Raw genomic sequence first — 26,658 nt, forward strand, 5'->3', positions numbered from 1 at the left:
CAATTTCCACCCCACCAGCCTCCACATCCAAAGGATCATCCTCCGCCATTTCCGGCGTGATGCCACTACCAAATGCATCTTCCCCTCCCCCGTCACTATTCCAAAGGGATCGTTCCCTCCATGAAACCCTGGTCCACTCCTCCATTAACCCCAACACCTCATTCCTTTCCCATGGCATCTTTCTATTTAATCATAGGAGGTGTAATACCTGCCCATTTACCTCCTCTCTCCTCACTATCCAAGGCCCCAAAAAATCCTTTCAGGTGAAGCAGCGATTTACTTGTACTTCTTTCAATGTAGTATACTGTATTCGCTGCTCACAATGTGGTCTCCTCTACATTGGGGAGACCAAACGCAGATTGGGTGACCGCTTTGTGGAATGCCTCCGCTCAGTCCAAAAGCAGGACCCCGAGCTTCCGGTTGCTTGCCATTTCAATGCACCCCCCTACTCTCATGCTCACATCTCTGTCCTGGGATTGCTGCAGTGTTCCAGTGAACGTCAATGCAAGCTCGAGGAACAGCATCTCATTTACTGATTCAGCACGCAACAGCCTACTGGACTGAACATTGAGCTCAATAATTTCAGAGAATGACGGGGCCCCTTTTTTATTTTTAGTTTTACTTTTTGTTTTTTTATTTCATTTTATTTTAGTTTGTTTCATCATTCACTCTTTTTTACCCTGTGCCTGCCCACTGTTTTTTTCATCTTCGTGCTTTTGGCTAGGGCTTTCATTATTCCGTCTTTAACACCCTCTCTGCACTAATGCTTTGTCTTTCACCAAACGACTGACACACCCTTTGCCTTTGCCCCATGACCTCATTGTCAGTTATTCTCTGTGACCCTCTGTCCTATCAACACCTTCCCTTTTGTTCTCTTTTGCTCCACCCCTATTTTATTTGCTTAAAACCTATTATATTTCTAACCGCTTCCAGTTCTGATGAAAGGTCACTGACCTGAAACATTAAGTTTGCTTCTCTTTCCACGGATGCTGCCAAACCTGCTGATTATTTTCCAGCACTTTTTGTTTTTATTTAAGAATCTACCAGGTTGGAGTGGGACTAGAGTCACGTTGGGGCCAGAACAGGTAAGGACGACAGGTTTCCTTCCCTAAAGGACATGCGTGAAGATGTCGGGTTTTGATGACAATCCAACAGCTTCACAGTCACTTACTGATACCAGAGTTTTCAGTTTCAGGTTTCTTTATTAACTGATTTCAAATTGTCAAACTGACATGGTGGGATTTAAACTTCTCATTTTATCTGATGAGACAAGGAGTAGGGGGACACAGATTGAATGTTTTGGGCAAGAAATGTAAGGGGAATATTTATTTATTTAGAGATACAGCACTGAAACATGCCCTTTGGCCCACCGAGTCTGTGCCGACCAACAACCACCCATTTATACCAATCCTACATTAACCCCATATTCGCTACCAAAGAACAAAAGAAAATTACAGCACAGGAACAGGCCCTTCGGCCCTCCAAGCCTATGCCGATCCAAATCCTCTATCTAAACCTGTCGCCTATCATCTAAGGGTCTGTATCTCTTTACTTCCTGCCCATTCATGTATCTGTCTAGATACATCTTAAAAGACGCTATCGTGCCCGCGTCTACCACCTCCGCTGGCAAAGCGTTCCATGCACCCACCACCCTCTGCGTAAAGAAATTTCCACGCATATACCCCCTAAACTTTCCCCTTTCACTTTGAACTCGTGTCCCCTTGTAATTGAATCCCCCACTCTGGGAAAAAGCTTCTTGCTATCCACCCTGTCTATACCTCTCATGATTTTGTACACCTCAATCAGGTCCCCCCTCAACCTCCGTCTTTCTAATGAAAATAATCCTAATCTGCTCAATCTCTCTTAATAGCTAGCGCCCTCCATACCAGGCAACATCCTGGTGAATCTCCTCTGCACCCTCTCCAAAGCATCCACATCCTTTTGGTAATGTGGCGACCAGAACTGCACGCAGTATTCCAAATGTGGCCGAACCAAAGTCCTATACAACTGTAACATGACCTGCCAACTCTTGTACTCAATACCCCGTCCAATGAAGGAAAGCATGCCGTATGCCTTCTTGACCACTCTATTGACCTGCGTTGCCACCTTCAGGGAACAATGGACCTGAACACCTAAATCTCTCTGTACATCAATTTTCCCCAAGACTTTTCCACTTATTGTATAGTTCACTCTTGAATTGGATCTTCCAAAATGCATCACCTCGCATTTGCCCTGATTGAACTCCATCTGCCATTTCTCTGCCCAACTCTCCAGTCTATCTATATTCTGCTGTATTCTCTGACAGTCCCCTTCACTATCTGCTACTCCACCAATCTTAGTGTCGTCTGCAAACTTGCTAATCAGACCACCTATACTTTCCTCCAAATCATTTATGTATATCACAAACAACAGTGGTCCCAGCACGGATCCCTGTGGAACACCACTGGTCACACGTCTCCATTTTGAGAAACTCCCTTCCACTGCTATTCTCTGTCTCCTGTTGCCCAGCCAGTTCTTTATCCATCTAGCTAGTACACCCTGGACCCCATGCGCCTTCACTTTCTCCATCAGCCTACCATGGGGAACCTTATCAAACGCCTTACTGAAGTCCATGTATATGACATCTACAGCCCTTCCCTCATCAATCAACTTTGTCACTTCCTCAAAGAATTCTATTAAGTTGGTAAGACATGACCTTCCCTGCACAAAACCATGTTGCCTATCACTGATAAGCCCATTTTCTTCCAGATGGGAATAGATCCTATCCCTCAGTATCTTCTCCAGCAGCTTCCCTACCACTGACGTCAGGCTCACCGGTCTATAATTACCTGGATTATCCCTGCTACCCTTCTTAAACAAGGGGACAACATTAGCAATTCTCCAGTCCTCCGGGACCTCACCCGTGTTTAAGGATGTTGCAAAGATATCTGTTAAGGCCCCAACTATTTCCTCTCTCGCTTCCCCACCATTCTCCTACCACCGACCTACACGAGGAACAATTTACAATGGCCAATTTACCTAGCAACCTGCAAGTCTTTGGCTGTGGGAGGAAACCGTAGCACCCGGCAGAAACCCATGCGGTCACTGGGAGAACTTGCAAACTCCGCACAGGCAGTACCCAGAACTGAACCCAGTTCACTGGAGCTGTGAGGCTGCGGTGCTAACCACTGCGCCACTGTGCCGCCCAACTGCACCGCTGTGCCGCCCAACTGCACCGCTGTGCCGCCCAACTGCACCGCTGTGCTGCCCAACTGCACCGCTGTGCCTGAGGAAGAACATTTTTTACGCAGCGAGTGGTAATGACCTTGAACTCATTGGCTACAAAGGTGGTGGAAGGAGAGATAAACAATGACTTCAAAAGGAAATTGGATGGGTGCTTGAAGGAAATAAACCTACAGGGCTGCGGGGAGTGAACTGGGGAGTGAGACTGACTGGATTGCAATTGTCGAGAGAGGATCACCAACCATTTATGGAACAAACCTGATTTTCACTCAATTATTTTCAATAGTATGAAATTCGGACAGGGTCTATAAAGGGTCATCAATCTGTCCCATCAGTTTATCGCTCAGATAATGAAGGTGAGAATCTGCCCCTGAATATCTGTTCAGTATTTTCTATTTGTAGATATTCTGTAAACTCTCTCTACTAAACTGTCTGAATGGACTTTGATCCGTTAACTGGAGTGTAGACGGTACCTGGTGCAGGCTGCTGGTGGGTCTGATCGGTCCCGGCAATGCCAGATGAATCTGGATCCTTCCTGAATTAAAAAAACAAGCAACAGAAATATTTAGAGAAAGCTAACGGCATAATTCCAGGTGACAGTAAGGAACATCCTGTGTACACATCAACTTCCTGCTCAGAGAACAGATTTCTGAGAGTGATGAACATAGTTAATCGATCGAACCCTGCTAGAAATTGCAGATGCTGGGATGTGGGCACAATCAAACTTAGTGCAGGTGAATAGATCACCACTGTTCACAGTCTCAGCTTGGCACCAGAGTGTGACTGGTATCCAAGGAACCCAGGGCGTAGTCAGCAGCTGCAACACTTGGAGGGCTGCAGAAACTAGAAAAAAAATCAAGGTAACAAATGATTCCCGGCAGCTTTGATGCACCTTCCAGTAACTGGTTCTAGGGAAGTAATGGGGAGGTTATTGGAGATAAGAGATAAGTTTCTGCAGGGGCTTCTCAAAGTCGTCTGCCGTAACTTTGACGGAAGAGTTGCTGAAACCCTAGAAAATGGAGGACGATCGGGTGACTCCCTCCCACCCGCCAAACCTCCTCCATCCAGTATATTAATCTTCCAATAAACCCCCTCCATCCAGTATATTAACCTCCCAATAAACCCCCTCCATCCAGTGTATTAACCTCTCAATAAACCCTCTCCATCCAGTGTATTAACCTCCCAATAAACCCCCTCCATCCAGTGTATTAACCTCCCAATAAACCCTCTCCATCCAGTGTATTAACTTCCAAATAAACCCCCTCCATCCAGTGTATTAACTTCCAAATAAACCCCCTCCATCCAGTATATTAACCTCCAAATAAACCCCCTCCATCCAGTATATTAACCTCCCAATAAACCCCCTCCATCCAGTGTATTAACTTCCAAATAAACCCCCTCCATCCAGTATATTAACCTCCCAATAAACCCCCTCCATCCAGTGTATTAACTTCCAAATAAACCCCCTCCATCCAGTACATTAACCTCCCAATAAACCCTCTCCATCCAGTATATTAACCTCCCAATAAACCCCCTCCATCCAGTATATTAACCTCCCAATAAACCCCCTCCATCCAGTATATTAACCTCCCAATAAACCCCCTCCATCCAGTGTATTAACTTCCAAATAAACCCCCTCCATCCAGTACATTAACCTCCCAATAAACCCCCTCCATCCAGTGTATTAACCTCCCAATAAACCCCCTCCATCCAGTGTATTAACCTCCCAATAAACCCCCTCCATCCAGTGTATTAACCTCCCAATAAACCCTCTCCATCCAGTGTATTAACCTCCCAATAAACACCCTCCATCCAGTGTATTAACTTCCCAATAAACCCTCTCCATCCAGTGTATTAACCATCCAATAAACCCCCTCCAGCCAGTGTATTAACCTCCCAATAAACCCCCTCCAGCCAGTGTATTAACCTCCCAATAAACCCTCTCCATCCAGTGTATTAACCTTCCAATAGACCCCCTCCATCCAGTATATTAACCTCCCAATAAACCCCCTCCATCCAGTGTATTAACCTCCCAATAAACCACCTCCATCCAGTGTATTAAACTCCCAATAAACCCCCTCCATCCAGTGTATTAACCATCCAATAAACCCCCTCCATCCAGTGTATTAACATCCAAATAAACCCCCTCCATCCAGTGTATTAACCTCCCAATAAACCCCCTCCATCCAGTGTATTAACCTCCCAATAAACCAGCTCCATCCAGTGTATTAACCTCCCAATAAACCCCCTCCATCCAGTGTATTAACCTCCCAATAAACCCCCTCCATCCAGTGTATTAACCTCCCAATAAACCCCCTCCATCCAGTGTATTAACCTCCCACTAAACCCCCTCCATCCAGTGTATTAACCTCCCAATAAACCCCCTCCATCCAGTGTATTAACCTCCCAATAAACCCTCTCCATCCAGTGTATTAACCTCCCAATAAACCCCCTCCATCCAGTGTATCAACCTCCCAATAAACCCTCTCCATCCAGTGTATTAACCATCCAATAAACCCTCTCCATCCAGTGTATTAACCTCCCAATAAACCCCTCCATCCAGTGTACTAACCTCCCAATAAACACCCTCCATCCAGTGTATTAACCTCCCAATAAACCCCCTCCATCCAGTACATTAACTTCACAATGAACCCCCTCCATCCAGTGTATTAACCTCCCAATAAACCCCCTCCATCCAGTGTATTAACCTCCCAATAAACCCCCTCCATCCAGTGTATTAACCATCCAATAAACCCCCTCCATCCAGTGTATTAACCTCCCAATAAACCCCCTCCATCCAGTGTATTAACCTCCCAATAAACCCCCTCCATCCAGTGTATTAACCTCCCAATAAACCCCCTCCATCCAGTGCATTAACCTCCCAATAAACCCCCTCCATCCAGTGTATTAACCTCCCAGTAAACCTCCTCCATCCAGTGTATTAACCTCCCAATAAACCCCCTCCATCCAGTACATTAACTTCACAATGAACCCCCTCCATCCAGTGTATTAACCTCCCAATAAACCCCCTCCATCCAGTGTATTAACCATCCAATAAACCCCCTCCATCCAGTGTATTAACTTCCAAATAAACCCCCTCCATCCAGTACATTAACTTCACAATAAACCCCCTCCATCCAGTGTATTAACTTCCAAATAAACCCCCTCCATCCAGTGTATTAACCTCCCAATAAACCCCCTCCATCCAGTATATTAACCTCCCAATAAACCCCCTCCATCCAGTGAATTAACTTCCAAATAAACCCCCTCCATCCAGTACATTAACTTCACAATAAACCCCCTCCATCCAGTGTATTAACTTCCAAATAAACCCCCTCCATCCAGTATATTAACCTCCCAATAAACCCCCTCCATCCAGTATATTAACCTCCCAATAAACCCCCTCCATCCAGTATATTAACCTCCCAATAAACCCCCTCCATCCAGTACATTAACCTCCCAATAAACCCCCTCCATCCAGTATATTAACCTCCCAATAAACCCCCTCCATCCAGTACATTAACTTCACAATAAACCCCCTCCATCCAGTACATTATCCTCCCAATAAACCCTCTCCATCCAGTGTATTAACCTCCCAATAAACCCCCTCCATCCAGTGTATTAACCTCCCAATAAACCCCCTCCATCCAGTGTATTAACCTCCCAATAAACCACCTCCATCCAGTCTATTAACCTCCTAATAAACCCCCTCCATCCAGTGTATTAACCTCCCAATAAACCCCCTCCATCCAGTGTATTAACATCCCAATAAACCCCCTCCATCCAGTGTATTAACCTCCCACTAAACCCCCTCCATCCAGTGTATTAACCTCCCAATAAACCCCCTCCATCCAGTGTATTGACCTCCCAATAAACCCTCTCCATCCAGTGTATTAACCTCCCAATAAACCCCCTCCATCCAGTGTATTAACCTCCCAATAAACCCCCTCCATCCAGTGTATTAACCTCCCAATAAACCCTCTCCATCCAGTGTATTAACCATCCAATAAACCCTCTCCATCCAGTGTATTAACCTCCCAATAAACCCCTCCATCCAGTGTACTAACCTCCCAATAAACCCCCTCCATCCAGTGTATTAACCTCCCAATAAACCCTCTCCATCCAGTGTATTAACCTCCCAATAAACCCTCTCCATCCAGTGTATTAACCTCCCAATAAACCCCTCCATCCAGTGTACTAACCTCCCAATAAACCCCCTCCATCCAGTGTATTAACCTCCCAATAAACCCTCTCCATCCAGTGTATTAACTTCCCAATAAACCCTCTCCATCCAGTGTATTAACCATCCAATAAACCCCCTCCAGCCAGTGTATTAACCTCCCAATAAACCCCCTCCATCCAGTGTATTAACCTTCCAATAAACCCCCTCCATCCAGTGTATTAACCTCCCAATAAACCCCCTCCATCCAGTATATTAACCTCCCAATAAACCCCCTCCATCCAGTGTATTAACCTCCCAATAAACCCCCTCCATCCAGTGTATTTACCTCCCAATAAACCCCCTCCATCCAGTGTATTAACCTCCCAATAAACCCCCTCCATCCAGTACATTAACTTCACAATGAACCCCCTCCATCCAGTGTATTAACCTCACAATAAACCCCCTCCATCCAGTGTATTAACCTCCCAATAAACCCTCTCCATCCAGTGTATTAACCATCCAATAAACCCCCTCCATCCAGTGTATTAACTTCCAAATAAACCCCCTCCATCCAGTGTATTAACCTCCCAATAAACCCCCTCCATCCAGTGTATTAACCTCCCAATAAACCCCCTCCATCCAGTGTATTAACATCCCAATAAACCCCCTCCATCCAGTACATTAACTTCACAATGAACCCCCTCCATCCAGTGTATTAACCTCCCAATAAACCCCCTCCATCCAGTGTATTAACCTCCCAATAAACCCCCTCCATCCAGTGTATTAACCATCCAATAAACCCCCTCCATCCAGTGTATTAACTTCCAAATAAACCCCCTCCATCCAGTACATTAACTTCACAATAAACCCCTTCCATCCAGTGAATTAACTTCCAAATAAACCCCCTCCATCCAGTACATTAACTTCACAATAAACCCCCTCCATCCAGTGTATTAACCATCCAATAAACCCCCTCCATCCAGTACATTAACTTCACAATAAACCCCCTCCATCCAGTGTATTAACCATCCAATAAACCCCCTCCATCCAGTGTATTAACTTCCAAATAAACCCCCTCCATCCAGTACATTAACTTCACAATAAACCCCCTCCATCCAGTGTATTAACTTCCAAATAAACCCCCTCCATCCAGTGTATTAACCTCCCAATAAACCCCCTCCATCCAGTGTATTAACCTCCCAATAAACCCCCTCCATCCAGTGTATTAACCATCCAATAAACCCCCTCCATCCAGTGTATTAACCTCCCAATAAACCCCCTCCATCCAGTACATTAACTTCACAATGAACCCCCTCCATCCAGTGTATTAACCTCCCAATAAACCCCTCCATCCAGTGTATTAACCTCCCAATAAACCCCCTCCATCCAGTGTATTAACCATCCAATAATCCCCCTCCATCCAGTGTATTAACTTCCAAATAAACCCCCTCCATCCAGTACATTAACTTCACAATAAACCCCCTCCATCCAGTGAATTAACTTCCAAATAAACCCCCTCCATCCAGTACATTAACTTCACAATAAACCCCCTCCATCCAGTGTATTAATTTCCAAATAAACCCCCTCCATCCAGTATATTAATCTCCCAATAAACCCCCTCCATCCAGTACATTAACTTCACAATAAACCCCCTCCATCCAGTGTATTAACTACCAAATAAACCCCCTCCATCCAGTGTATTAACCTCCCAATAAACCCCCTCCATCCAGTGTATTAACCTCCCAATAAACCCCCTCCATCCAGTGTATTAACCATCCAATAAACCCCCTCCATCCAGTGTATTAACCTTCCAATAAACCCCCTCCATCCAGTACATTAACTTCACAATAAACCCCCTCCATCCAGTGTATTAACTTCCAAATAAACCCCCTCCATCCAGTGTATTAACCTCCCAATAAACCCCCTCCATCCAGTGTATTAACCTCCCAATAAACCCCCTCCATCCAGTGTATTAACCATCCAATAAACCCCCTCCATCCAGTGTATTAACCTCCCAATAAACCCCTCCATCCAGTGTATTAACCTCCCAATAAACCCCCTCCATCCAGTGTATTAACCATCCAATAATCCCCCTCCATCCAGTGTATTAACTTCCAAATAAACCCCCTCCATCCAGTACATTAACTTCACAATAAACCCCCTCCATCCAGTGAATTAACTTCCAAATAAACCCCCTCCATCCAGTACATTAACTTCACAATAAACCCCCTCCATCCAGTGTATTAATTTCCAAATAAACCCCCTCCATCCAGTATATTAATCTCCCAATAAACCCCCTCCATCCAGTATATTAACCTCCCAATAAACCCCCTCCATCCAGTATATTAACCTCCCAATAAACCCCCTCCATCCAGTATATTAACCTCCCAATAAACCCCCTCCATCCAGTACATTAACCTCCCAATAAACCCCCTCCATCCAGTGTATTAACTTCCAAATAAACCCCCTCCATCCAGTACATTAACCTCCCAATAAACCCTCTCCATCCAGTGTATTAACCTCCCAATAAACCCCCTCCATCCAGTGTATTAACCTCCCAATAAACCCCCTCCATCCAGTGTATTAACCTCCCAATAAACCACCTCCATCCAGTGTATTAACCTCCTAATAAACCCCCTCCATCCAGTGTATTAACCTCCCAATAAACCCCCTCCATCCAGTGTATTAACCTCCCAATAAACCCCCTCCATCCAGTGTATTAACCTCCCACTAAAGCCCCTCGATCCAGTGTATTAACCTCTCAATAAACCCCCTCCATCCAGTGTATTGACCTCCCAATAAACCCTCTCCATCCAGTGTATTAACCTCCCAATAAACCCCCTCCATCCAGTGTATTAACCTCCCAATAAACCCTCTCCATCCAGTGTATTAACCATCCAATAAACCCCCTCCATCCAGTGTATTAACTTCCAAATAAACCCCCTCCATCCAGTGTATTAACCTCCCAATAAACCCCCTCCATCCAGTGTATTAACCTCCCAATAAACCCCCTCCATCCAGTGTATTAACATCCCAATAAACCCCCTCCATCCAGTACATTAACTTCACAATGAACCCCCTCCATCCAGTGTATTAACCTCCCAATAAACCCCCTCCATCCAGTGTATTAACCTCCCAATAAACCCCCTCCATCCAGTGTATTAACCTCCCAATAAACCCCCTCCATCCAGTGTATTAACATCCCAATAAACCCCCTCCATCCAGTACATTAACTTCACAATGAACCCCCTCCATCCAGTGTATTAACCTCCCAATAAACCCCCTCCATCCAGTGTATTAACCATCCAATAAACCCCCTCCATCCAGTGTATTAACTTCCAAATAAACCCCCTCCATCCAGTACATTAACTTCACAATAAACCCCTTCCATCCAGTGAATTAACTTCCAAATAAACCCCCTCCATCCAGTACATTAACTTCACAATAAACCCCCTCCATCCAGTGTATTAACCATCCAATAAACCCCCTCCATCCAGTGTATTAACCATCCAATAAACCCCCTCCATCCAGTGTATTAACTTCCAAATAAACCCCCTCCATCCAGTACATTAACTTCACAATAAACCCCCTCCATCCAGTGTATTAACCTCCCAATAAACCCCCTCCATCCAGTGTATTAACTTCCAAATAAACCCCCTCCATCCAGTGTATTAACCTCCCAATAAACCCCCTCTATCCAGTGTATTAACCTCCCAATAAACTCCCTCCATCCAGTGTATTAACCATCCAATAAACCCCCTCCATCCAGTGTATTAACCTCCCAATAAACCCCCTCCATCCAGTGTATTAACCTCCCAATAAACCCCCTCCATCCAGTGTATTAACCTCCCAATAAACCCCCTCCATCCAGTACATTAACTTCACAATGAACCCCCTCCATCCAGTGTATTAACCTCCCAATAAACCCCTCCATCCAGTGTATTAACCTCCCAATAAACCCCCTCCATCCAGTGTATTAACCATCCAATAATCCCCCTCCATCCAGTGTATTAACCTCCCAATAAACCCCCTCCATCCAGTGTATTAACCTCCCAATAAACCCCCTCCATCCAGTGTATTAACCTCCCAATAAACCCCCTCCATCCAGTGTATTAACCATCCAATAATCCCCCTCCATCCAGTGTATTAAGATTCCAATAATCCCCCTCCATCCAGTGTATTAACCTCCCAATAAACCCCCTCCATCCAGTGTATTAACTTCCAAATAAACCCCCTCCATCCAGTACATTAACTTCACAATAAACCCCCTCCATCCAGTGTATTAATTTCCAAATAAACCCCCTCCATCCAGTATATTAATCTCCCAATAAACCCCCTCCATCCAGTATATTAACCTCCCAATAAACCCCCTCCATCCAGTATATTAACCTCCCAATAAACCCCCTCCATCCAGTACATTAACCTCCCAATAAACCCCCTCCATCCAGTATATTAACCTCCCAATAAACCCCCTCCATCCAGTGTATTAACTTCCAAATAAACCCCCTCCATCCAGTACATTAACTTCACAATAAACCCCCTCCATCCAGTACATTAACCTCCCAATAAACCCTCTCCATCCAGTGTATTAACCTCCCAATAAACCCCCTCCATCCAGTGTATTAACCTTCCAATAAACCCCCTCCATCCAGTGTATTAACCTCCCAATAAACCCCCTCCATCCAGTATATTAACCTCCCAATAAACCCCCTCCATCCAGTGTATTAACCTCCCAATAAACCCCCTCCATCCAGTGTATTTACCTCCCAATAAACCCCCTCCATCCAGTGTATTAACCTCCCAATAAACCCCCTCCATCCAGTACATTAACTTCACAATGAACCCCCTCCATCCAGTGTATTAACCTCACAATAAACCCCCTCCATCCAGTGTATTAACCTCCCAATAAACCCTCTCCATCCAGTGTATTAACCATCCAATAAACCCCCTCCATCCAGTGTATTAACTTCCAAATAAACCCCCTCCATCCAGTGTATTAACCTCCCAATAAACCCCCTCCATCCAGTGTATTAACCTCCCAATAAACCCCCTCCATCCAGTGTATTAACATCCCAATAAACCCCCTCCATCCAGTACATTAACTTCACAATGAACCCCCTCCATCCAGTGTATTAACCTCCCAATAAACCCCCTCCATCCAGTGTATTAACCTCCCAATAAACCCCCTCCATCCAGTGTATTAACCATCCAATAAACCCCCTCCATCCAGTGTATTAACTTCCAAATAAACCCCCTCCATCCAGTACATTAACTTCACAATAAACCCCTTCCATCCAGTGAATTAACTTCCAAATAAACCCCCTCCATCCAGTACATTAACTTCACAATAAACCCCCTCCATCCAGTGTATTAACCATCCAATAAACCCCCTCCATCCAGTACATTAACTTCACAATAAACCCCCTCCATCCAGTGTATTAACCATCCAATAAACCCCCTCCATCCAGTGTATTAACTTCCAAATAAACCCCCTCCATCCAGTACATTAACTTCACAATAAACCCCCTCCATCCAGTGTATTAACTTCCAAATAAACCCCCTCCATCCAGTGTATTAACCTCCCAATAAACCCCCTCCATCCAGTGTATTAACCTCCCAATAAACCCCCTCCATCCAGTGTATTAACCATCCAATAAACCCCCTCCATCCAGTGTATTAACCTCCCAATAAACCCCCTCCATCCAGTACATTAACTTCACAATGAACCCCCTCCATCCAGTGTATTAACCTCCCAATAAACCCCTCCATCCAGTGTATTAACCTCCCAATAAACCCCCTCCATCCAGTGTATTAACCATCCAATAATCCCCCTCCATCCAGTGTATTAACTTCCAAATAAACCCCCTCCATCCAGTACATTAACTTCACAATAAACCCCCTCCATCCAGTGAATTAACTTCCAAATAAACCCCCTCCATCCAGTACATTAACTTCACAATAAACCCCCTCCATCCAGTGTATTAATTTCCAAATAAACCCCCTCCATCCAGTATATTAATCTCCCAATAAACCCCCTCCATCCAGTACATTAACTTCACAATAAACCCCCTCCATCCAGTGTATTAACTTCCAAATAAACCCCCTCCATCCAGTGTATTAACCTCCCAATAAACCCCCTCCATCCAGTGTATTAACCTCCCAATAAACCCCCTCCATCCAGTGTATTAACCATCCAATAAACCCCCTCCATCCAGTGTATTAACCTTCCAATAAACCCCCTCCATCCAGTACATTAACTTCACAATAAACCCCCTCCATCCAGTGTATTAACTTCCAAATAAACCCCCTCCATCCAGTGTATTAACCTCCCAATAAACCCCCTCCATCCAGTGTATTAACCTCCCAATAAACCCCCTCCATCCAGTGTATTAACCATCCAATAAACCCCCTCCATCCAGTGTATTAACCTCCCAATAAACCCCTCCATCCAGTGTATTAACCTCCCAATAAACCCCCTCCATCCAGTGTATTAACCATCCAATAATCCCCCTCCATCCAGTGTATTAACTTCCAAATAAACCCCCTCCATCCAGTACATTAACTTCACAATAAACCCCCTCCATCCAGTGAATTAACTTCCAAATAAACCCCCTCCATCCAGTACATTAACTTCACAATAAACCCCCTCCATCCAGTGTATTAATTTCCAAATAAACCCCCTCCATCCAGTATATTAATCTCCCAATAAACCCCCTCCATCCAGTATATTAACCTCCCAATAAACCCCCTCCATCCAGTATATTAACCTCCCAATAAACCCCCTCCATCCAGTATATTAACCTCCCAATAAACCCCCTCCATCCAGTACATTAACCTCCCAATAAACCCCCTCCATCCAGTGTATTAACTTCCAAATAAACCCCCTCCATCCAGTACATTAACCTCCCAATAAACCCTCTCCATCCAGTGTATTAACCTCCCAATAAACCCCCTCCATCCAGTGTATTAACCTCCCAATAAACCCCCTCCATCCAGTGTATTAACCTCCCAATAAACCACCTCCATCCAGTGTATTAACCTCCTAATAAACCCCCTCCATCCAGTGTATTAACCTCCCAATAAACCCCCTCCATCCAGTGTATTAACCTCCCAATAAACCCCCTCCATCCAGTGTATTAACCTCCCACTAAAGCCCCTCGATCCAGTGTATTAACCTCTCAATAAACCCCCTCCATCCAGTGTATTGACCTCCCAATAAACCCTCTCCATCCAGTGTATTAACCTCCCAATAAACCCCCTCCATCCAGTGTATTAACCTCCCAATAAACCCTCTCCATCCAGTGTATTAACCATCCAATAAACCCCCTCCATCCAGTGTATTAACTTCCAAATAAACCCCCTCCATCCAGTGTATTAACCTCCCAATAAACCCCCTCCATCCAGTGTATTAACCTCCCAATAAACCCCCTCCATCCAGTGTATTAACATCCCAATAAACCCCCTCCATCCAGTACATTAACTTCACAATGAACCCCCTCCATCCAGTGTATTAACCTCCCAATAAACCCCCTCCATCCAGTGTATTAACCTCCCAATAAACCCCCTCCATCCAGTGTATTAACCTCCCAATAAACCCCCTCCATCCAGTGTATTAACATCCCAATAAACCCCCTCCATCCAGTACATTAACTTCACAATGAACCCCCTCCATCCAGTGTATTAACCTCCCAATAAACCCCCTCCATCCAGTGTATTAACCATCCAATAAACCCCCTCCATCCAGTGTATTAACTTCCAAATAAACCCCCTCCATCCAGTACATTAACTTCACAATAAACCCCTTCCATCCAGTGAATTAACTTCCAAATAAACCCCCTCCATCCAGTACATTAACTTCACAATAAACCCCCTCCATCCAGTGTATTAACCATCCAATAAACCCCCTCCATCCAGTGTATTAACCATCCAATAAACCCCCTCCATCCAGTGTATTAACTTCCAAATAAACCCCCTCCATCCAGTACATTAACTTCACAATAAACCCCCTCCATCCAGTGTATTAACCTCCCAATAAACCCCCTCCATCCAGTGTATTAACTTCCAAATAAACCCCCTCCATCCAGTGTATTAACCTCCCAATAAACCCCCTCTATCCAGTGTATTAACCTCCCAATAAACCCCCTCCATCCAGTGTATTAACCATCCAATAAACCCCCTCCATCCAGTGTATTAACCTCCCAATAAACCCCCTCCATCCAGTGTATTAACCTCCCAATAAACCCCCTCCATCCAGTGTATTAACCTCCCAATAAACCCCCTCCATCCAGTACATTAACTTCACAATGAACCCCCTCCATCCAGTGTATTAACCTCCCAATAAACCCCTCCATCCAGTGTATTAACCTCCCAATAAACCCCCTCCATCCAGTGTATTAACCATCCAATAATCCCCCTCCATCCAGTGTATTAACCTCCCAATAAACCCCCTCCATCCAGTGTATTAACCTCCCAATAAACCCCCTCCATCCAGTGTATTAACCTCCCAATAAACCCCCTCCATCCAGTGTATTAACCATCCAATAATCCCCCTCCATCCAGTGTATTAAGATTCCAATAATCCCCCTCCATCCAGTGTATTAACCTCCCAATAAACCCCCTCCATCCAGTGTATTAACTTCCAAATAAACCCCCTCCATCCAGTACATTAACTTCACAATAAACCCCCTCCATCCAGTGTATTAATTTCCAAATAAACCCCCTCCATCCAGTATATTAATCTCCCAATAAACCCCCTCCATCCAGTATATTAACCTCCCAATAAACCCCCTCCATCCAGTATATTAACCTCCCAATAAACCCCCTCCATCCAGTACATTAACCTCCCAATAAACCCCCTCCATCCAGTATATTAACCTCCCAATAAACCCCCTCCATCCAGTGTATTAACTTCCAAATAAACCCCCTCCATCCAGTACATTAACTTCACAATAAACCCCCTCCATCCAGTACATTAACCTCCCAATAAACCCTCTCCATCCAGTGTATTAACCTCCCAATAAACCCCCTCCATCCAGTGTATTAACCTCCCAATAAACCCCCTCCATCCAGTGTATTAACCTCCCAATAAACCACCTCCATCCAGTGTTTTAACCTCCTAATAAACCCCCTCCATCCAGTGTATTAACCTTCCAATAAACCCCCTCCATCCAGTGTATTAACCTCCCAATAAACCCCCTCCATCCAGTATATTAACCTCCCAATAAACCCCCTCCATCCAGTGTATTAACCTCCCAATAAACCCCCTCCATCCAGTGTATTTACCTCCCAATAAACCCCCTCCATCCAGTGTATTAACCTCCCAATAAACCCCCTCCATCCAGTACATTAACTTCACAATGAACCCCCTCCATCCAGTGTATTAACCTCCCAATAAACCCCCTCCATCCAGTGTATTAACCTCCCAATAAACCCCCTCCATCCAGTGTATTAACCATCCAATAAACCCCCTCCATCCAGTGTAGTAACTTCCAAATAAACCCCCTCCATCCAGTGTATTAACTTCCAAATAAACCCCCTCCATCCAGTACATTAACTTCACAATAAACCCCCTCCATCCAGTGTATTAACTTCCAAATAAACCCCCTCCATCCAGTGTATTAACCTCCCAATAAACCCCCTCCATCCAGTGTATTAACCTCCCAATAAACCCCCTCCATCCAGTGTATTAACCATCCAATAAACCCCCTCCATCCAGTGTATTAACCTCCCAATAAACCCCCTCCATCCAGTGTATTAACCTCCCAATAAACCCCCTCCATCCAGTGTATTAACCTCCCAATAAACCCCCTCCATCCAGTACATTAACTTCACAATGAACCCCCTCCATCCAGTGTATTAACCTCCCAATAAACCCCTCCATCCAGTGTATTAACCTCCCAATAAACCCCCTCCATCCAGTGTATTAACCATCCAATAATCCCCCTCCATCCAGTGTATTAACTTCCAAATAAACCCCCTCCATCCAGTACATTAACTTCACAATAAACCCCCTCCATCCAGTGAATTAACTTCCAAATAAACCCCCTCCATCCAGTACATTAACTTCACAATAAACCCCCTCCATCCAGTGTATTAATTTCCAAATAAACCCCCTCCATCCAGTACATTAACTTCACAATAAACCCCCTCCATCCAGTGAATTAACTTCCAAATAAACCCCCTCCATCCAGTACATTAACTTCACAATAAACCCCCTCCATCCAGTGAATTAACTTCCAAATAAACCCCCTCCATCCAGTACATTAACTTCACAATAAACCCCCTCCATCCAGTGAATTAACTTCCAAATAAACCCCCTCCATCCAGTACATTAACTTCACAATAAACCCCCTCCATCCAGTGTATTAATTTCCAAATAAACCCCCTCCATCCAGTATATTAATCTCCCAATAAACCCCCTCCATCCAGTATATTAACCTCCCAATAAACCCCCTCCATCCAGTATATTAACCTCCCAATAAACCCCCTCCATCCAGTACATTAACCTCCCAATAAACCCCCTCCATCCAGTATATTAACCTCCCAATAAACCCCCTCCATCCAGTATATTAACCTCCCAATAAACCCCCTCCATCCAGTACATTAACCTCCCAATAAACCCCCTCCATCCAGTATATTAACCTCCCAATAAACCCCCTCCATCCAGTATATTAACCTCCCAATAAACCCCCTCCATCCAGTACATTAACCTCCCAATAAACCCCCTCCATCCAGTATATTAATCTCCCAATAAACCCCCTCCATCCAGTATATTAACCTCCCAATAAACCCCCTCCATCCAGTATATTAACCTCCCAATAAACCCCCTCCATCCAGTATATTAACCTCCCAATAAACCCCCTCCATCCAGTACATTAACTTCACAATAAACCCCCTCCATCCAGTACATTAACCTCCCAATAAACCTCCTCCATCCAGTATATTAACCTCCCAATAAACCCCCTCCATCCAGTACATTAACTTCACAATAAACCCCCTCCATCCAGTACATTAACCTCCCAATAAACCCTCTCCATCCAGTGTATTAACCTCCCAATAAACCCCCTCCATCCAGTGTATTAACCTCCCAATAAACCCCCTCCATCCAGTGTATTAACCTCCCAATAAACCACCTCCATCCAGTGTATTAACCTCCTAATAAACCCCCTCCATCCAGTGTATTAACCTCCCAATAAACCCCCTCCATCCAGTATATTAACCTCCCAATAAACCCCCTCCATCCAGTGTATTAACCTCCCAATAAACCCCCTCCATCCAGTGTATTTACCTCCCAATAAACCCCCTCCATCCAGTACATTAACTTCACAATGAACCCCCTCCATCCAGTGTATTAACCTCCCAATAAACCCCCTCCATCCAGTACATTAACTTCACAATGAACCCCCTCCATCCAGTGTATTAACCTCCCAATAAACCCCCTCCATCCAGTGTATTAACCTCCCAATAAACCCCCTCCATCCAGTGTATTAACCATCCAATAAACCCCCTCCATCCAGTGAATTAACTTCCAAATAAACCCCCTCCATCCAGTACATTAACTTCACAATAAACCCCCTCCATCCAGTGTATTAACTTCCAAATAAACCCCCTCCATCCAGTACATTAACTTCACAATAAACCCCCTCCATCCAGTGTATTAACCTCCCAATAAACCCCCTCCATCCAGTGTATTAACCTCCCAATAAACCCCCTCCATCCAGTACATTAACTTCACAATAAACCCCCTCCATCCAGTGTATTAACCTCCCAATAAACCCCCTCCATCCAGTGTATTAACTTCCAAATAAACCCCCTCCATCCAGTACATTAACCTCCCAATAAACCCCCTCCATCCAGTGTATTACCCTCCCAATAAACAATTGGGGGATAACAACAATATCCAAAGATACTATAAAATCACATACTTCCACATTATACTAAAACATTCACTGCAAGTGACAACAATCTAATCTCAGAGTCTTTCCCTCCAGTGGCATCCATTACAAAATCAAAGTGATAACAACAAGCAAGAACCTTATTTTTGCACTAAGAAAGCAAAAGTAGACATTGCCTTTCACAAGTACCAGACGTCTCAAAGCACTTTCCAGCCAATGAAATACTTTTTGAAGTGTAGTCACTGTTGTCATGCAGCAAACGCAGCAGCCAGTACGCGCACAGCTCCTCCCACAAACAGCAATATGTCAATCACCAGATAATCTGTCTTTGTGATGTTGATTGAGGGTGAATTACAGGTTAATTTGGGGAAGGAAGCTCACAGGTGAATCTGGAGTCAGAGATTTACAAGCATCCTGGCAATTGGGAGCTTTTGCTCAGTAACGATTAGCCTGTGATTCATCTCAGAGCCTTTTCAGATCACTTTCCGCACAGCGAGTGCCTGAACAGCTGCTTTAAAAGGACAATCCGTGTTCACAGTTCATCACCATCAGGCTGCACTCTTATCTGTGAGCAAAAGATGTTCAATTCAACTCTGGACCAGGGAACTTAAGCTACCCTGCATGTATTAATAGACAATCATCCTACCTTTTTGTACATCTGATGCACCCTATTAGCCATGAACATCCTAAAGAGATAAAAATGATGAGTAAATATTTAGTTAATTAACTGAAATCCTTATCTGGAGCATTAGAAAGTGAAGGTTAAAAAGGTTAAAGTGAAATCTCATCTACACTCTACCCCATCATGACTCAACTCACACATTTAATCTCCCACAGCCCATATACACCGATTGGTCCAATTCTAGGTGCCATGAGTGAACGTGAAGAATTCAGCCAATTACAGTTTTATACAATGGCATACGTGTGAAGCACACACTATATCCTGCACAGTACCTTTAACATGTCGATAATATTATATGGACAAATGTATTACAGAAACTCCCCTAGTGAAAGGGGATCAGGCCAAACCATCCTTTATCATTTTTTTTCATTCATCCAGGGGATGTGGGCATCCCTAGCTAGGCCAGCATTTATTGCCCATCCCTAATTGCCCTTAAGAAGGTGGTGGTGAGCTGCCTCCTTGAACCGCTGCAGTAATGGGGTGTAGATACACCCACAATGCTGTTAGGAAGGGAGTTACAGAATTTTGCTCCAGCGACAGTGAAGGAACGGCGATATAGTTCCAAGTCAGGATAGTGTATAACTTGGAGGGAGTTCCCAGGCATTTGCTGCCTTTGTCCTTCTAGGTGGTAGATGTTACAGGTTTGGAAGATGCTGTTGAAGGAACCTTGGTGCATTGCTGCAATACATCTTGTAGATGGTACACACTGCTGCCACTGTGCGTCAGTGGTGGAGGGTGTGAATGTTTGTAGATGGGGTACCAATCAAGTGGGCTGCTTGTCCTGGATGGTGTCAAACTTCTTGAGTGTTGTTGGAGCTGCGCCCATCCAGGCAAGTGGAGAGTATTCTATCACACTCCTAACATCTGCCTTGTAGATGGTGGACAGGCTTTGGGGAGTCAGGAAGTGAGTTACGCGCCACCGAATTCCCAGCCTCTGACCTGCTCCTGTAGCCACAGCATTTATGTGGCTGGTCCAGTTCAGTTTCAGGTGAATGGAGACCACCCATCCCCACCACTCACCAGGAGGTTGAAAGTGGGGGATTCAGGGATGGTAATGCCATTGAATGTCAAGGGGAGATGGTTAGATTCTCTCTTGTTTGAGATGGCCATTACGAATGTTACTTGCCATTTATCAACCCAAGCCTGGTTGTTGTCCAGGTCTTGCTGCATCTGGACATGGGCTGCTTCAGTATCTGATGACATGGTCCTGTAGTTTTTTTTTTCAGGAATATGTGGTTTGCCTTTAGGCTTGCAAGGGATCAGTATTGCTTTAAGAACCAGCAAGGCTCAAGAGTTATAGGAAGGTGCATTCTCTTTGCCTCAGAAACAGCCATTGGGAGACTGCGATTCAAAGGGTGCGTTTTCGTTACCATAGATACAACCACTGGGAGTGAGTCTCATGTGATACATTTGTTACAATGCAGTTTTTGAACCAACTTTTAGTTGAAGACAGTTTGTTCTAACACACACAGTGGACACAGCTGTCTTTAGCACACCTGAAAAAGAGCTCGCAACCATTTAAATTGAAGGAAGAGGATTTTAGTCTGTTTAATTATTATCTCTCAAAATTCTAAACCATCAAGCCAAAACAGAGACCTCTGGTAATTTAAACTGAAGAAGGGAAGTTAGGCTATGACAATCTTTTATCCCTCAAAAACTCTAAGGTCAGGTTGACTCTGTTGAAAGTATTTGCAAGTCGTTAATTGTTGAAATTCACTGAGAAGGAAAGCAACATTCTGTGAGGACTTCAAGCAACATTCTGTTAGGACTTCAAGAACACTGGACTGCAAGTTTGCAAGGACTCTAATTTTTTCTACTTTAAATGTTGTTTATATCTTCATAGTGTTTAAGAAACCAGTTCTTCTGATTAAAGAGTTAATTTGTTGATTTAAAGACACCTGGTTTGGTCAGCTTCATTTGGGGGTTAATAGATGGTACAATTTGGCTGGGTCTTTCTTTAATTTGGAAAGTTTTAAATACGTTAGGTGATCTGTGGAGTGACGTGATTGAATTATCAGTGCGTTTTTCCACCACAATCAGAATCATATATTTTGATTGGGGGCTTTGACAGGAGCGGTCGGTCGTAACACTGAGGAGTCGCGAATGGTGCTGAACATTGTGCAATCATCAGCGAACATCTCCACTTCAGACCTTAGGATGGAGGGAAGGTCATTGATGAAGCAGCTGAAGATGTTTGGGCCTAGGACACTACCTTGAGGAACTCATGCAGTGATGTCCTAGGACTGAGATGATTGACCTCCAACAAATACAACCAGCTCCCTTTGCACCAGGTATAGAACAAACAAAGAACAAAGAACAGTACAGCACAGGAACAGGCCATACGGCCCTCCAAGCCTGCGCCGATCTTGATGCCTGCCTAAACTAAAACCTTCTGCACTTCCGGGGACCGTATCCCTCTATTCCCATCCTATTCATGTATTTGTCACGATGCCTCTTAAACGTCGCTATCATAACTGCTTCCACCACCTCGCCCGGCAGCAAGTTCCAGGCACTCACGACCCTCTATGTAAAGAACTTGCCTCGCACATTCCCTCTAAACTTTGCCCCTCGCACCTTAAATCTATGTCCCCTAGTAACTGACTCTTCCACCCTGGGAAAAAGCTTCTGACTATCCACTCTGTCCATGCCACTCATAACTTTGTAAACCTCTATCATGTTGCCCCTCCACCTCCGTCATTCCAGTGAAAACAATCTGAGTTCATCCAACCTCTCCTCATAGCTAATGCCCTCCAGACCAGGCAACATCCTGGTAAACCTCTTCTGTACCCTCTCCAAAGCCTCCACGTCCTTCTGGTAGTGTGACGACCAGAATTGAACACAATATTCTAAATGTGGCCTAACTAAAGTTCTGTACAGCTGCAGCATGATTTGCCAATTTTTATACTCTATGCCCCGACCGATGAAGGTAAGCATGTCGTATGCCTTCTTAACTACCTTATCCACCTGCGTTGCCACTTTCAGTGACCTGTGGATCTGTACGCCCAGATCTCTCTGCCTGTCAATACTCCTAAGGGTTCTGCCATTTACTGTATACTTCCCACCTGCATTAGACCTTCCAAAATGCAATACCTCACATTTGTCCGGATTAAACTCCATCTGCCATTTCTCCGCCCAAGTCTCCAACCGATCTATATCCTGCTGTATCCTCTGACAATCCTCATCACTATCCACAACTCCACCAACCTTTGTGTCGTCCGCAAACTTACTAATCAGACCAGCTACATTTTCCTCCAAATCATTTATATATACTACAAACAGCAAAGGTCCCAGCACTGATCCCTGCGGAACACCACTAGTCACAGCCCTCCATTCAGAAAAGCACCCTCCCACTGCTACCCTCGGCCATCTATGACCGAGCCAGTTCTGTATCCATCTTGCCAGCTCACCTCTGATCCTGTGTGACTTCATCTTTTGTACCAGTCTGCCATGAGGGACCTTGTCAAAGGCTTTACTGAAGTCCATATAGATAACATCCACTGCCCCTCCTTCATCAATCATCTTCGTCACTTCCTCAAAAAACTCAATCAAATTAGTGAGACACGACCTCCCCTTCACAAAACCATGCTGCCTCTCCCATGTTTCCAAATGGGAGCAAATCCTATCCCGAAGAATCCTCTCTAATAATTTCCCTACCACTGACGTAAGGCTCACTGGCCTATAATTTCCTGGATTATCCTTGCTACCCTTCTTGAACAAAGGAACAACATTGGCTATTCTCCAGTCCTCTGGGACCTCACCTGTAGCCAATGAGGATGCAAAGATTTCTGTCAAGGCCCCAGCAATTTCTTCCCTTGCCTCCCTTAGTATCCTGGAGTAGATCCCATCTGGCCCCGGGGACTTATCTACCTTAATGCTTTGCAAGACACACAACACCTCCTTTTTGATAATGAGATGACTGAGACTATCTACACTCCCTTCCCTAGGCTCATCATCCACCAAGTCCTTCTCTTTGGTGAATACTAATGCAAAGTACTCATTTAGTACCTCGCCCATTTCCTCTGTCTCCACGCATAGATTTCCATCTCTGTCCTTGAGTGGGCCAACCCTTTCCCTGGTTACCCTCTTGCTCTTTATATACATATAAAAAGCCTTGGGATTTTCCTTAATCCTGTTTGCCAATGACTTTTCATGACCCCCTTTAGCCCTCCTGACTCCTTGCTTAAGTTCCTTCCTACTGTCTTTATATTCCTCAAGGGATTCATCTGTTCCTAGCCTTCCAGCCCTTACGAATGCTTCCTTTCTCTTTTTGACGAGGCTCACAATATCCCGCGTTATCCAAGGTTCCCGAAACTTGCCAAACTTATCCTTCTTCCTCACAGGAACATGCTGGTCCTGGATTCTAATCAACTAACGTTTGAAAGACTCCCACATGTCAGATGTTGATTTACCCTCAAACAGCCGCCCCCAATCTAAATTCTTCAGTTCCTGCCTAATATTGTTATAATTTGCCTTCCCCCAATTTAGCACCTTCACCCGAGGACTACTCTTACTCTTATCCTTATCCACAAGTACCTTAAAACTTACGGAATTATGGTCACTGCTCCCGAAATGCTCCCCCACTGAAACTTCGACCACCTGGCCGGGCTCATTCCCCAATACCAGGTCCAGTACGGCCCCATCCCTCGTTGGACTATCTACATATTGTTTCAAGAAGCCCTCCTGGATTCTCCTTACAAATTCTGCCCCATCCAAGCCCCTAGCACTAAGTGAGTCCCAGTCAATATAGGGGAAGTTAAAATCACCCACCACTACAACCCTGTTACCTTTACATCTTTCTAAAATCTGTCTACATATCTGCTCCTCTACCTCCCGCTGGCTGCCTGTAGTAAACCCCCAACATTGTGACTGCACCCTTCCTATTCCTGAGCTCCACCCATATTGCCTCGCTGCATGACCCCTCCGAGGTACAGCTGTGACATTCTCCTTAACCAGTAATGCAACTCCCCCACCCCTTTTACATTCCCCTCTTTCCCGCCTGAAGCTTCTAAATCCTGGAACATTTAGCTGCCAATCCTGTCCTTCCCTCAACCAAGTCTCTGGAACAGTAACAACATCATAGTTCCAAGTACTAATCCAACCTCTAAGTTCATCTGCCTTACCTGTTATACTTCTCACATTGAAACAAATGCATTTCAGACCACCAGTCCCGCTATGCTCCGCAACATCTCCCTGCCTGCTCTTCCTCTTAGTCTTACTGGCCTTATTTACTAGTTCCCCATCATTTATTTCACTTGCTGTCCTACTGCTCTGGTTCCCCCCCTCCACCCCCCTGCCACACTAGTTTAAACCCTCCCGAGGGACGCTAACAAACCTCGCAGCCAGGATATTTGTGCCCCTCCAGTTTAGATGCAACCCATCTATCTTGTACAGGTCCCATCTGTCCCTGAAGAGATCCCAATGGTCCAGATATCTGAAACCCTCCCTTCTACACCAGCTGTTCAGCCATGTGTTTAGCTGCACTATCTTCCTATTTCTAGCCTCACTGGCACGTGGCACAGGGAGTAATCCCGAGATTACAACCCTGGAGGTCCTGTCTTTTAACTTACTACCTAACTCCCTAAACTCCCCCTGCAGGACCTCATCCTGCCTATGTCATTGGTACCGATGTGTACCACAACCTCTGGCTGTTCACCCTCCCCCTTCAGAATGCCCCCTTGATCCTGGCACCAGGGAGGCAACATACCATCCTGGAGTCTCTTTCACATCCACAGAAGCGCCTATCTGTGCCCCTGACTATTGAGTCCCCTATAACTATTGCTCTTCTGCACTTTGTCCCTCCCTGCTGAACAACAATGCCAGCCGTGGTGCCACTGCTCTGGCTGCTGCTGTTTTCCCCTGATAGGCCATCCCCCCCAACAGTATCCAAAACGTTATACTTGTTAGAGAGGGGGATAGCCACAGGGGATTCCTGCACTGACTGCCTGCCCCTTCTAGCGGTCACCCATCTATCTGCCTGCACCTTGGGTGTAACCACTTCCTTAAAACTCCTGTCTATGACGCTTTCTGCCACCTGCATGCTCCTAAGTGCATCCAGTTGCTGCTCCAACCGATCCATGCGGTCTGTGAGGAGCTGCAACTGGGTACACTTCCTGCAGATGTAGTCGTCCAGAACGCTGGAAGCGTCACGGACCTCCCACATCTCACAGGTGAAGCACTTCACCCCTCTAACTGACATTTCTAGCACTAATTAATAAATTAATTTAAAATAAATAAATACTTATTAAATCCTGACTAAATTGTTATAATTAACTATATGGTCCCTAGTGCTAGATTCCTACTATAAATGTTAAATGCTAACTAAATACAGTAATCTCCTCCCTCTGGTTTAGTTACTCTACTTATTAATTAGTTAGTTTATTAGGGTTTTAATCAATTTTTATCAATGGTTTATTTTGAAATTCAGTTCAAATTCCCTCCCAGTCAATCAGGTCGCAGCTTCCTGTGACGTCACTTCAGTTTTTTTTTACCAGAAGTAAGTTTTTTATACTTACCGGTCCGGAACTCCACCCTCCGAGTCTTCTCCCTGGATGTCGGCCACGAATACCCGAGGTAAGTTTTTTATACTTACCGGTCTGGAACTCCTCCCTCCGAATCTTCTCCCTGGATGTAGGCCGCGAATCCCCGAGGTAAATTTTTTATACTTACCGGTCTGGAACTCCACCCTCAGAGTCTTCTCC

General features: G+C 44.8%; 1 protein-coding gene across 4 annotated transcripts in view; it reads right to left on the bottom strand.

Annotated features, from left to right (window-relative positions):
• The window catches only part of LOC137368899 (junctional adhesion molecule-like), a 116,445-nt gene that overhangs the window by 55,182 nt on the left and 34,605 nt on the right, over positions 1-26,658 (bottom strand). For all 4 annotated transcript variants that reach the window (XM_068029161.1, XM_068029163.1, XM_068029160.1 and 1 more), the window contains 2 exons: positions 19,925-19,964; positions 3,696-3,757 (listed from right to left, as the gene is read on the bottom strand). In XM_068029161.1, the coding sequence (XP_067885262.1) occupies positions 3,696-3,757; positions 19,925-19,964 (102 nt within the window). The remainder of the gene's footprint in view (positions 1-3,695; positions 3,758-19,924; positions 19,965-26,658) is intronic.

This window comes from Heterodontus francisci, chromosome 4 (assembly GCF_036365525.1).
Source record: "Heterodontus francisci isolate sHetFra1 chromosome 4, sHetFra1.hap1, whole genome shotgun sequence".
In the NCBI taxonomy this organism is placed as follows: domain Eukaryota; kingdom Metazoa; phylum Chordata; class Chondrichthyes; order Heterodontiformes; family Heterodontidae; genus Heterodontus; species Heterodontus francisci.